Source organism: Myotis nattereri, assembly GCF_964212035.1.
Source record: "Myotis nattereri genome assembly, chromosome: 19".
NCBI lineage: Eukaryota > Metazoa > Chordata > Mammalia > Chiroptera > Vespertilionidae > Myotis > Myotis nattereri.
In genome coordinates this window covers 9,103,181-9,116,122 of record NC_138095.1, presented here as the reverse complement: position 1 = coordinate 9,116,122, position 12,942 = coordinate 9,103,181, and the positions used below count along the sequence as shown (strand labels likewise).

At 63.4% G+C, this 12,942-nt stretch overlaps 1 protein-coding gene across 1 annotated transcript; it reads right to left on the bottom strand.

Annotated features, from left to right (window-relative positions):
• On the bottom strand, nt 1-7,752 carry LHX5 (LIM homeobox 5; the record flags this gene model as incomplete). The annotated part of the gene is made up of 5 exons (XM_081114185.1): nt 1-368; nt 3,717-3,882; nt 4,526-4,803; nt 5,452-5,675; nt 7,580-7,752. 5 exons carry the CDS (start codon nt 7,750-7,752, stop codon nt 1-3), a joined length of 1,209 nt encoding a protein of 402 aa, XP_080970311.1.
• Nucleotides 7,753-12,942: the final 5,190 nt, after the last annotated feature.

The window sequence follows — 12,942 nt, the reverse complement described above, 5'->3', positions numbered from 1 at the left end:
TTACCACACGGCGGCCTCGTTGAGCTCGGGGTTGGGGTGCGACAGGGGTCCGCTGTAGCCGCCGGCGCCGCTCATGGGGAAGGGCGGGCTGGGCCCCCCGCTGAACACCTCGCCGGGCAGGGGGTGCAGCGCGCCCGGCAGGCCCGGCTCGGGGCTCGGCGTGTCCGGGTGCGAGATCATGTCGGTGAACCGGGGGTTGTCGGCGGCGTGCGGCCCGGCCAGCGGCGGCTCCAGCGCGCCCAGCGGCGTCGAGCCGGGCCCCGAGGCGGCCAGGAAGCTGGAGTCGGCGGGGGACTGCGCCTGCGACGGCGGGCCGTGCGCGAAGAAGTCGTAGTTGCCTCCGGGCGCGTAGTAGTCGCCTTGGTAGTCTGCGGGGGTCGGAGAGACGGGTGAGAGATGGGAGGCGGGCGGGGTCGGGGGTAGGGGTTTGGGGGCGCCGGGAGGGGACATGAACGTGGGGGGGTGGGCAGCGCGACACTGACCCGGGGGGAGGCCTTCGGAGACCGAGGGAGAGGGCGGCCCCAAGCGGCGCGACGCGGACCCAGGGGCCCGGCTGGGGGGAGAGGCGGGGAGAGGCAAGGACCGGCGGGGAGAGACGGAGGGGCCGCCGCAGAGGCTCGGAGGCGAAGGGCAGCGCGCGGGACGCGACTCCAGTCCCGAGTTCCCTGACAGATGGAGAGGCGGCGGAGAGGGGCTTAGAGTTGGAGAGAGAGAGAGAGAGAGAGAGAGAGAGAGAGAGAGAGAGAGAGAGAGACTGGGGCCGTGAGAGGTCAGCGGAGGACGGACGGACGGAGTGAAAGGGGACAGGAGAGGGGCCTGCGAGTCCCCAAGGCAGAGACCCCGGGATGGCGCGCCCGCGCCGAGAGCGGGAGAGAGAGAGGGAGGGCGCTGACACCGATCGTCCAGGAGGGAGGAGAGGCCGCGGCTAGAGGCGCACGTGAAAGGCCCCGCGGACACCGGGAACGAGGCGGAAGGTCCTGGAGACAGACGCCCCGAGACCGCGAGAGGCGGTGCGATGTGTCCGAGGGGAAGCCCGGGACCGAGGCTGAGCGCCGGGGAGGCGCAGGCGGGATGCAGCGACCGGAGCGCACAATGCGCCGGAGGAGTCGGACCTGGGCGTCTGGGGCGTCGGTGGAGGGCAGGGGGCTGGGCCGGGGGTGCGGAAACCTGGGTGCGGGAGCCAGGGTGGGTTCAGCGCCCTGCCCGTCGGCTCTGCGCCTCTGGCGGCCAGCCCTGCGCCCACCCGCCTGGAGCCCAGAAAGCGAGCCCAGCGCCGGGGAGCCGGGGAGCCGGGGAGGACTCCGTGGGCACCCAGGCTCAGGGAGGGCGGCCGGGACGCCAGCAGGTGGGAGCGGGGAGCCCTCTCTCTCCAGAAACAGGCACGCGTGTGCGTTTTGCCCACAAAGTCAGGAGACACGGGACCCAGGTCACAGGCCTGCCCCAGCCCCACGAAGTCTCTCAGAGCCCCTCCCTGATTCTTCCAGAGCCTGCCCCCGCCCCCCAGGCCAGCCCCTGAGGGAATGGGTGTGGAACCCCAGAAAGGAGCGCCCCGTAGCCCCGCCCTGGCCACAATAACCCGCTTTGTGCGGCGGGAAAACCAGCCCAGGGCCGGAGTCTGCACACCCCTGCTCAGTCTCGGGGTCTCAGTCCCCGGGCGAGTTTCGGAGGCCCCCTGACACCCCTTCCCTCTCCAAACAGCGAAATCAGTCCAAACGGAGGTGTCTGGGGGCTCGGCTCGGCTCGGCTCGGCTCGGAGATGGTTTACGCAACAGCTAAAGCGCTCGCCAATTACTTTTTTAAAGAAGCACCCATTCTATTCTCCCCGAAACTGAAGCGAAAGCTTGGAAGCGCGAATTTGGGGTCCCTAAGGGACAGGATTGGGGAGCGGCAGGGGCCCCGCTGCGAGCGGGCCGGCCTGCGAGGGCCACGGCCCCGCGCGGAGCGCGCCGCCTCCGCCCATATGGCGGCCGGGCCGGCGGTAATTGGGACAAACGCCGTCTGAAAGGGCACAAAAGCCGCAGCTGGGGCTTTGTCCGCGCTCCCACGGGGAGCCGCCGGCCGCCGCCCGGCTCCTTTCTCGCCCGCTGCCGGTCGCCGCCGCCGGGATCTCCCAGCGCGGATTAGGCGGGCTGCCTCGCTGGGGCTCGGGGGTCCGGCACCCCCATTCCGGGGAAGAGGGGCCCGGGTGTCCAGGCCGCACTCCAGCCAGCAGACTGGAGTTAAAGGAGGCGGCAGGGTGGGGTGCACTGTCCTGGGGGACCCTTGGTTAATTACCAGGCAGGGAACATTCCGGACTGGGACCGCCCCACCAGCTCCTAGCGCCGCCGAGATTTTGTGCGGAAGGAGGCAAAATTCGGTGGAGAGGTCCCCCATCCAGGCTGTCCTGGGCGTCTGCAGCCCCCCTCCCCCAACCTGGGCCCTGCCATCACAGAGTCTCGCCCGAAAAGCCACGAATTTTGTCCACAATTTCTGGGGACCCTGGCCAGAAGGGAAGATCTAACCTTCCAGGCCCGAGGATGTGCCAAAAAGGTGTCCTTCCTGGGTCTGCCCGTGGCTGGGTTCCCGGCCCGCACCCTCTATTGCCACCAAAACCACTTTTCTAAGAGAAGTTGCCTCTCCCCAAACTGAGCTACTAGCCCCCCAACCCCCGCAGGCCTGTGATGCTGGGCCACTCAGAGCAGACCCATCAGGCATAGGCGCTCCTGGGGGCTCCCCAAATTCAGAGACTCCAGAACTGTGGGGGTGGTTTGGGAAGTGGAGGATGGTGAGCAAGTGCTGAAATGCCCGGAGTCTCCGAAAGCGTGGGCAGGGAGCTGGGATGGGTCTCCCAGGAGCAAGTACAAGGAACGGAGGAGAGAAAGAGGGAAGGAGGAGGAGGAGGGGTGACCAAGAGGAAAGTTCACCCAGCACTGAGCCTGGTAACATCAGCCACAGGACTGCTCTTTGCAAACTCACGCTACTCGCCCCTGAGGCCCCCAAAACTGAGAGCTGAGACCTGGGTTGGCCCAGTCCTTGAGCCCCCAGCTGCCACTAAACGCAGGTGTGGCTGGGGTCTGGAGAGTGGGCCTGAGTCCTGCCCAGAGCAACTGCCTGCATCCGGGCTACCAGTGCCAGCCGCTGTGTGCACAGACAGACCGCGGCCACAGAATCCCAGTGAGTACATTGGAAGCTGGAGAGCAGGCTTCGGGATGAATCCTGATCCCTCCATCCCCACCGCCAGCGCACTGCCCTCCTGTGCCCGGGTTCCTGCTGGTGCCAAGTACCCCAGGCCCAGGCAAGGGCAGGGGGAGGCTATGCATCCCGTGGGGCAGGGTGCATGTGGATTTGTAAGCGTCCAACTTGGTCTGATAGTGGAAGTGTGTGAGCCAGGGGATCTCTCCAGGTGTGTCTGTCAGTTTGTGTATCTGGGGTGGAGTATCCTGTGTGCAGTCATGCGTCCTGGAGGTCTCTGAACTCCAGTGTGTGTGCGAGGGAGTGTGTCCTGTGTGGGTGTGTGGCGAGCTGGTCTGGTGTGTCGATCTGTGCTGCAGGACCGGTGCGTGAACCATGTGCCTGATTTTGCATCCAGGAAGTGTCTGTGGGCGAGTGTGTATGTATTGATGTGTGTCTGTTAAAGTGTGTCCCTTATTGTCCTGTTCGATAGAAGGGGGGGTGAGGGCGGGGAGTCCCTGGTGCAGCCAAGAGCTGGGGTATCGGCCCTGAGCTCAGCCTCTTACCTCCATAGTAGGTGTATGGTGTGGACCCCAACATTTCAGACTCGTCCAAGCGGCCCCCCAGGGGACGCATGCGCCTCGGACTCCGAAAGAAGGCGTGTCTCCGGGCGCCCAGTGCGCTTAGCTGTTTCATCCTTCGTTCTTTGGACCGCCGGTTCTGGAACCACACCTGGGACAGAGGAGGGGGCAGTGAGCTTGGTGGCAGGCATCCTCTCCTGGCCCCGGACGCCCCTGCGGGGTCCTAGCGCCTCCTGCCTCCAAGACTACCCTGAGGCGAGGGGGAGGGGGCGCGGGATTAGGCCGGAGGGGTGGAGAGGGGCCTCGGTGAACCAGCCAAGGGTGAAGGATTTGGCGGACCCTTGGGGCGACTCATAAAGACTCGGGCTTCCCGTCCTCGCCCGCCCGCGGCCTGACGGCTTTATAAAGGCCTCCCGCCCGCCCGGCCTGGCTCTGGTCTGGGCCCCTCGGCTTCCCAGCCGGATTCTGGCCGTGGGTCTGTCTGCCCGCCGGCCTTGGCGCAGGGAGGAGGCCCGGGAGGAAGGAAGGTCGCCTGCTCCTCTGCTCCGGGGACAAGAGGAAGGGAGGGGTCTGTCCCCAGCGAGGCTTAGCACCCTCCATGGACGGGCAGGGGCGGGGCTCAGAGGGGAGGTGACCAGTGACTTGGGCTGCGGGTTTGACCCGCGGGCCCGGCCTGGAGCGCACCGCGGGCCGCGGGACCGGAACTCGGCGCGGAGCGGGCGCGAGGCTCCTCCGAGCCTCCCAGCTCCAGGGCTGGGCTCGGGGAGGTGGGAGGTGACCCGGCCGGGCCGCACCTGGATGACTCGCATGTTGAGGCCGGTCTCCTGCGCCAGCTGCTCCCGGATGTGGCGCGTGGGCTTGGGCGTGGCGGCGAAGGCGGCCTTGAGCGTCTCCAGCTGCTTGGCTTTGATGGTGGTGCGCGGGCCGCGCCGCTTGGTGCCCGAGTTCTGCTCCTCGTTCTCGTTGTTGGCCGTCTCCTTGTCCGACGACGTCGAGTTGTCCGTCTCCTTGGGGTCGTCCTGGAGCGGGTCCTGGAGGTCCGGGGACAAACTGCGGTCCGTACAGGATGACACTGCGGCGGAGGGAGTGCGAAGGGGACAGCAGCGTGAGCAGCGGCCCGAGGCCGCCACAATCGGGAGCCGGTTCTAGCCGGCCGAGGCCGCCGCCAGCCCCCGGGGTTCGCTCCCAAACCCCGCGACCGCCCCTCCCCCAGGCCCGGGCCCGCCCACTCCGTCCAGGTGGGGCTGGGCCTTCGGAGGGCCCCTCTCCAGCCTTCTCAGCACTTTTCGCCTATTGCTGGGCGAGGGGGACGCGCGCCCTCTGGAGAGGGGCCTGGAGGAGGGTCCGGGTGCGCTCGGGGCCTCAGATCTCAGATCCCCGCTCCCTCCTCTCCTTCCGATTAGAGTCCTCCCAGGGCAGGGAGAAAAGACCAGGAGCTCAAAGGAAGCGGAAGGGAATCGCGCAGTTCCAAATGGGGAAGGCGGCGCCTGGGAAAAGGCTCCCGAATCGGAGGGCAGGGGAAGGGCTGGTCTGGTGTCCAGTCGGCCTGGTTCCCATGCTGCGCCCTTCCCAGCGCCCAGCCCGCCTCGCCCGCCTCGCCCGCCTCGCCCTAGAGCTGCCCGCTGGGTGACCGGGAGCCGAGAGCTCCGTGCGGGCCGGGCAGCACCAGGAAGCAGTGCAGAGAGCGCGGGCCGGGCTGGCGGAGGAGCGAGGCCCCTACCTGAGTTGAGGCTGCCCTCCTTGAGGCTGGACGAGCTCAGGTAGTCGTCTTTGCACACGAACTTGTTCTCGTCGATGACGTAGAGCTCCTCGCCCGTGGACAGCTGCTTGTTGCACACCATGCAGGTGAAGCAGTTGAGGTGGAAGACTTTGCTGCGGGCCTTGCGCACCAGGTCGCTGGGCGAGATGCCTTGCGCACAGCCCGCACACTTAGTGCCAAAGCGCCTGCCGACATAGCACAGCTCGTCACCCGGTAGCCTGATGGCCCATCCTCGCCAGCCCCCGACCTCTTCCCACCCTCCCCGGCTTCTGAGAAGCCTCCATTCCTTCTCTGTCCAATGAGACGCACCGCTGTGCTCCCGGCTGAGCACAAGAAGGAGACCAATGCTCCCGGCTGTTCTTGGGGCTGGGACCGCCATGTCTCGTTCAGGTTTATTTGGACTCCACTGGGCTTAGAGCAATGGGCATAGCCTTCAGCCAAGCAGAGGACCCAGAGCACCCCAAGATGCTCCCTGTACCCCCACATCCATCTGGGATGCTCAAGGTGAACTCGCCTCTCCAGGCTAGGAAGGCTTTTGAGCCAGGCAGGCAGGGTTTGGACCCCTTCTTGGCTTTGCCTCCTGGATCCTTTGGCCTGGTTGGCGGGATCCAGCCATTGGCGGGGAGCCCTTCTCCTGAGCGGGACCCAGGCAGAGAGGAGGGAGCCTTCTGCCCCTTCCCAGCACTGCCAGCGCCTAGGGCTTCCCAGTCCCACTGTGGGATGCAGCACAGCTAGTCAGGAGCCTGGGGGACCAGTGGACCCCAAGAAGCAGGGACTGATTCTCCATCCCCCCAAAATCTCTGACCCTGGCAGGCAGCGGGAAAATGAAGGCAATCCAACACCTGCCTGGCCAGCACTCGGAATGCTCAAACCCCACCCCCTGCCCCCCAGTGCCGGAATTCCTGGTCTAAATCCTTTTTTTGAGCCTGGGGAGAAGGCCAGCCTCCTCCGAGTGGGAGAGGTGCAGGGACTTGGGGAGAGAGCGGGCCGGGACTTTGGGCCCCACATCTGCTCACACCCAGGCCTCTAAACGGCGAATTTGGGTGACGTTGATGTAGTGAGGGCATTAGAAGCCATAAGTCACTTTTGGCTTTATCCGGCCGCATAATTGGCCATATGTACCTTATCAAAAATCATTAGGCACTTTGCAAGCCTCGCCGCATTAGGGACTGGGTTCTCCAGGCCGGGAGTTTACACGTGTAAAGGCGAGGCTGACATTTTCTCCTATTCAGATTCCCCAGGCTGAGCAGCTGGGGCTGGGGGCTGGGGGCAGGCTTGCTCCTCCGTGTTAATCACGCCCCCTTGCCCGGGCGCCAGAATTCGCACTCACAAAGCCGCTCTCCAGGGCGGGTGGAAGCAGGCAGGGCTGAGCTGCTGCAAACCCACAGCCTTCCAGGCCACCCCTGGGCATTTCCCAGCTGGGGAAACTGAGGCCCAGAGCAGTGGTCATTCCCAGCCCGCCTGAGGGCCCCGGTGGGCGGCTAGGGGAGGTGACATGGCCCCGGACTAGACCCTGGAGGTCCTGATTGTCAGCTTGGATTTCCTTGGTACTTTTCAACATGGGAGAGAATATTCATGGAGTTGGGGTGAGGGGATGAGAAGGTAAAGGGTCCATCCCCCAAACTCGGAGGAAACGCTCCTGGCCGAGCCCCTGGGCACCGGGAAGCTGCTGTTTGTCCAGCAGGGCCCTGAGGCCGCCTGCCCGCGGGGAGGACCGCCTCTTGGCAAATGCAGTCTGTCTGGTGGGAGAAGCCTCCAGCCACCCCGAACTTTGCAAAAATCCTTCCTCTCTCAGACTCGGGCCTGACGCTTCCACCCTGGAATTGCAGCCGCTGGAAGGGGTAGGGTCGGGCGGGGAGTAAGTTGGTCAGAGCTTCCTCCCCCAGGGAACCTCCGGTCCCAGCCCGCAGGGAGGAGCAACCGCGAGGCACCTTCCGTTTTGCTCCGCCGGGGCTGCGGCCCTTTCCTTGACCAGGGACAGGGGGAGCAGTGGCCGGCCCCTTCTAGGCTGCTGAGCCGGGATGCGGTTTCCCCTTCCCCGGCGCCCGCGGGGCGCGCAGGCCGGGCGCGCAGGCTGCGGGCCTCTTACCTGAAGAAGTCATTTTTGCAGTAGAGCTTGCCCTCGCGCGAGAAGCACTTCTCGGAGAGGTTGGTCTTGCACTCGCAGCACTGGACGCATTTGATGTGCCACGCGCGGTCCAGCACGTTCAGCAGGAAGCGGTCGAGGATGGGCCGCTCGCAGCCGGCACAGTGCACCATCATAGCCCCGCGCCCCGGGCGGCTCGGGCCGCCTTGCCCTCCCTCTGGGCCCCCGGCCCTCGGGCCCCCACCCCCGGCCCCGCAGCTGCGCTCCGCCTCTCCTCTCGGCCGCTGCCGGGCGAGTCCGGTCCGGACCAAGACTCAGCCGGTCAAATCCTTGGGTGATCGCTGGCCTGGCGCTGGGCCGCCCGGGGCGGGGTGGGGAGCGGTGGCGTTCACAGCCTCATGCCGCGGGCCGCGCGCCCCAGCGCCGGTTCCGCGCTCCCCCCGGTGTCTCGGTGGCTGCTGGCCTCGGCGCTGCCGAGCGGCTTTCCCCGGTGGCGGAGGCGCGGGCACTTTCCCCCACTTTCAAGCGGTCCCGATCCTCATCTTTGTCTGGCCGCCGCCTAATTCGCGCATCCTTATTCAGATTTGGTGACGTGGCGCGGCACGTAGGGGGCCCGCCGGCCAATGGGTGCGCGGTGGCCATGGCAACCTCTTAAATTTATAGCATATCTAAATTGGCTACAGCGTTGCGGTCCGGACAGAGCAAAAAAACAAGGCATCAGTATTGTTGAGTATTAGCTTGTACCTGGTTCGGAAGCGAAGTAAGTATTTACCTTACAGTTGGGGGCTAAGGGCGGGGGGCCGCGCGATCTGAAACTGCCTCTCTCTTCCTCTCTCCTCACAAATATTTGGGGGGGGGGGCGCCTGGATTTCTGGGCCTAGTGGGGGAAGGGACCTCTGCCCCTTCGCCACCCCTGGAACTTGCAGAAGTTGCCCGGGGTTGGAACACACGCTAATCCGCCTTCTCTTTCCCAGCCCAGCCGCCCAGATTGGAATCCCTCTCCCGGGCGCTTCCCCGGGGTCTGCGCCTTGGAGCTGCTACAGCGCAGCTCACCGGGCCCCCAGCGCCCGGCCGGCTTCTTTTGTCATACAAGGGGCTAAGGCCCAGGTGGCCTTTGGGGGCTGGGATGGAGAGAGGGAGAGAAAAGGGGGGGGGGGAGAGAGAGAGAGAGAGAGAGAGAGAGAGAGAGAGAGAGAGAGAAATGGAGGCCTTTGGGCTTGCGTATTTCCCCCCAAGCAGGCCCAGGTTCAGGTTGGGGGGAGGGGGAGGCTGTTATCTGCCCTGGTCAGGACCCCTGAATTTCAGGCCTGAGCTCCACGCCCACGGAGCTCCGGAAGAGATGTGGGGAGGAGAAGGTGGAGGCGAGGGGTCTTCCTGGAGCCAGCTCAGAGGTGGTGGCGGTCACAGGGGTTACAGGTCTCGCCTTTCCTAGTCGCACCTTCAAGATCTCGGTCCAGCGGGTCGGGGCACCACACCGCCAAGGTGGGGAACACTAGCGATGGGGGAGACGCTGCTCGCACAAGCAGGCGTGCGAGATGGGTGTGCAAGTTCTATCTCAAAGGACGCAGGAAGAGCTCTGTGGGGGCGCCAAGCGTCTGGGAGTGTGTGTTTGTGTGTGTGTGTGTGGAGAGGGGTGTTGGTGTGGTCTGGGGGCAAAGAGGGAGGGGATCAAGCCTCCTTTTCCAAGGGGTCAGCTCGGGGGGATGGGCGCTCCGATTGAGGGAGGCCCGAGGGCCGCGGGATTTTCCATCCCTCTCTGGAAAGCGGCTGCCGCTGGCAGGGAACGCTAGGCTTGGGCCCAAGCGCTGGAACCGCAGGGTTGTGTTTGCGCGATGACTGGACTTGGCCGTGTGTTAGGTTAGTTTACGAGGTGGTCAGTGTGTATTTTGAGAATGGCATTTTCACCTGTTTATAGTCAGTAATCAGTCACGTGAGTACAGTTTGGTGGGTGTATTCTGTGTGCATTTGTGCTTATAGTTGTGTGTGGTTCTGCTAATGCCTGTGTGCTGTTCTGTGCACTCTTCATTTTTTGGCCCGTGTAAGTGTGTAGATGCTTACCTGCGGCCACGCGAATGTGAGGGTGTTTGCATGTGCGTGTGCATTTGTGTAAGATTATTTGTGCACACGTGTGCTAACGTCAATGTGAAAAGGACTTTTAAAAATCTGAATGTGTGTGTGTGTGTGTGTGTGTGTGTGTGTGTGACTGAGTCTGGACGGGGGTGTGTGTAAGAGCAGAATTGTATGGGTCTGTGTTGTGTGCCCCTTACTATGTGTATCACAGGTGTGGGTGCTTGTTTGTGTAGTAGTTTTTGCTTATGAAACTCCTGTAGGTTTGGGGGGGGCATATTTGTGTGTGTGCTCCTAACAGCATTTTACCTTTGTGGATGTAGAGGAGGGCGGGATGTGTGGGTGCCTGTGTTGGGGCAGTGCCTGTCCAGGCCTAGCGGGGTCCCCAGGCTCCAGGGGAGGGAATCGGGCTGGGCACAGGGATGGACAGATGCTGGTCACCTGGCGGGATATTGACCCACAAGCCTTGTCTTTGAAAAGGAGGCCCCCAAATGGCAGCTTCTGCCTGATGGTGCTATTCTCCCACTCTCCGCTGGCTGACGGACAGGTGTCTACACAGCACAGCAGGGCTGCTGCCGGCCAGGCTCGGCCAGGCGCCCAGGCCCAGGGTAGGGCTCCAGGGGCCCCAGATGAAGCCACAGTTTCCTGCAGTGCCTGGCGCTGCCTCCTGGGGCACGAAGGGTCCTTGAGAGAAACAAGAGCGGAGAGGAGAGAGGAGGAGAGGGGAGGAGAGGAGCGACACCCAGGCTCCTGTGGGGCAAAGTGCCGTCTACCCTGCCTTTGTCTCACTGGGTTTCCTCGCTCCCTCGCATGTTTTCCTTTCTTCTGTGTCCAGCCTCTGCTCTGGTCCTGTTTCCCTTTCCCTCTGTGTCTCCATCACTTTGTTTCTACATTTCTCTCTCTTGTTTTTGTTCCCCTCCCTCTGCCTCTCTGCTGGGCGTCCAAATCCAGCATCCGACTCATCGCTGCAATCAACCATCCCCATCCTGCACGGCACAGAGTTTGGGGTGACGGAGGGAGGACACATACAGTCCTTAGAAGCCCCATCTGATGGCCTCTGGACTAGGCACACCGAGCCCACCTTCGCCCAATCCCCCACCGAGTCAGGGCTGCCGGGTCCTCCCAATGCCTGCTTTGTCCACGCGGCTGGCGCTCAATGCCTGCATGCCAGCTCCATCACAGACACATCCACCTGCCCTCGCCTCCTGGCTGCCGCGCATGCCAGCGCACAGCAGGTCCCAGCAGCTGTGGGCCAGGCCAGGGGGGCGGCAGGAATAGGGGGCAGTCTCAGGGAGCAGCCCTGGGGCTCCCAGAGCCTGGGTGTGGTGAGTCACCTGGGGCTGAATGTCCCATTGTCGGAGGTGAGGGCTCTTCTTCCAGAAGTTCTGGTCTGGGCTTCTGTGGCTGAGTTTACCAATCTTGTCCAGGTCACAGCCCCCTTGGAGCCACCCGGGATCCCCAGCACAGCTGCAGGGGAGACTGCTTGTCCTTCACCAGCCCTCCACACAGCATCTAAAGCAAAAAGCAACAAAAAACACCTAAAATGAAACGCCAGCAGACCAACTATTAGACGAATTATTCCACCCTAACAGATGGCGACCAGGCAGCGAAATCCCCTCCTATATGTAACTAATAAACCGCTTGTGTCTTAACAGGGTAATGCATGGAGATACAATGTCACTTACACGAGATGTTGATGGAATTTCCTATATAAAAATCTTCCTCCTAGAGTAAAGAGTATCAACATTACAACTCGACAGACGGTGGCGGGATAAGTAAAACAGACAAAAGACAAACAAGATAATAATCTGTTTCCAATCACTTAAGCCCTGTAGAGTTAGTAATGTGCGGTTTGCATATTCCCCCTTGAGTTCGGCAATTAATTACTGGCGAAGAGGCACACACCTTCCAGGAGTGGGAGTTCCGAGGCGCGCTAAGAGGGGATGTGGGGGCGCTGGCTCGAGCTCTCCATCCCGGGGCACCGCACCGGGCAGCGGCCGGATCAGGGCTCTCGCGGACCTTTGGAGCTGACCTTCCCGCAGGTGCGTTTCAGTTGCATCTCGCTGCTCCTCGCGGGAACTCCCGCCCAGGGGATGCTGCGGCCAAGCAGAAATGCGGGCTTTCCAGGCGGTCAGCATATTTCTCTTCATCCCTCCGAAGGCACCCCTGAGTGGCCCGCACTGTGGGGGACACCCGGGGAGCGCGCCCCTCATCCTCTTCCACGTTATCTTGGGCGGCTCAGCCGGTCCAATACCGACTTCGATCATGACCGTCCCCCCCCCCCCCACCAGCTCCCCTACACGCATACTCTGCAACCCCTCCCTCCCCACCCCCCAAGAGCTAGCGCGGCTTTAACATTAAACAAACGCAGCGAGCGCCTCTGAGCTGCGCTCGCGGCCGGGTCTGCGCGGCGGCGGCGGCGTTACAAATTGTAAATTTAAATTGCTCGCCGGATTCATTACCTCCCCTCTTTGATTTCAGCCAGCCGTGAAAAATTATACTGGTGTACCACTGAGAAACTGTTTTGCCGCAAAGAGCCCGCGCCTAATCACTGGCTTTCTCCCTCCGACAAAAGTGTAATTATTTTGTTTGGGGTGTAAATATAGGCCGCGCCGCGCACACACACTCAGCGTCCCGCCGCGCCCTGCCCGCCGCTGGAGGACGCGGCCTCGGAGTCGGAGCGGGCGCGGAGCTGCCGCCCGAGGCCCGAGAAGAGCGGCTTTTTTGGAGCCATCCGGCGAGACCCCTTCGGTTCCCAACCCCGACCGGAGGGAGTTCGGGTTTGCCCGAGGACTCCTGACCCGTGCGCGCACAGGCTGGCTTGGGAGACGCCGGCGAGGCGTGATGGCGAGGCCCAGAGCATCCGCGCGGGGCTGCTGCAGCCGCGAGGGCCAGGGGTGGGGGTGGCAGTGGAGTGGGGGTGGATGAGCGTCCGGAATCCCCGAGGGGGTGGCCAGCTGGGGGCAGCCCCGAGTCCAGGCAGGGAGAGTGTCCGGGCTTGGGCGTCCCCAGGAGGGACAGGGCATAGGCAGAACCCCATGGTCTTGGATTCTGGAAGGAAGCCCGGCGTGTCCCCTCGCGCTCTGCGGTGGACTGCTTGGTTTGTAGGACATCTCTGCGGGGTGCGGGCCTTCCTGTCAGTTGAATTATGCGCTGCTTAATTAACGGTCTCTTCGCTGGGCAGACCCGACCTGGAACATTCAATCAAATAGGCAGGGAATCCCTCCATGTCCTTCCTTCTTTCCTTCCTTCCTTCCTTCCTTCCTTCCTTCCTTCCTTCCTTCCTTTCCTCTCTCCAT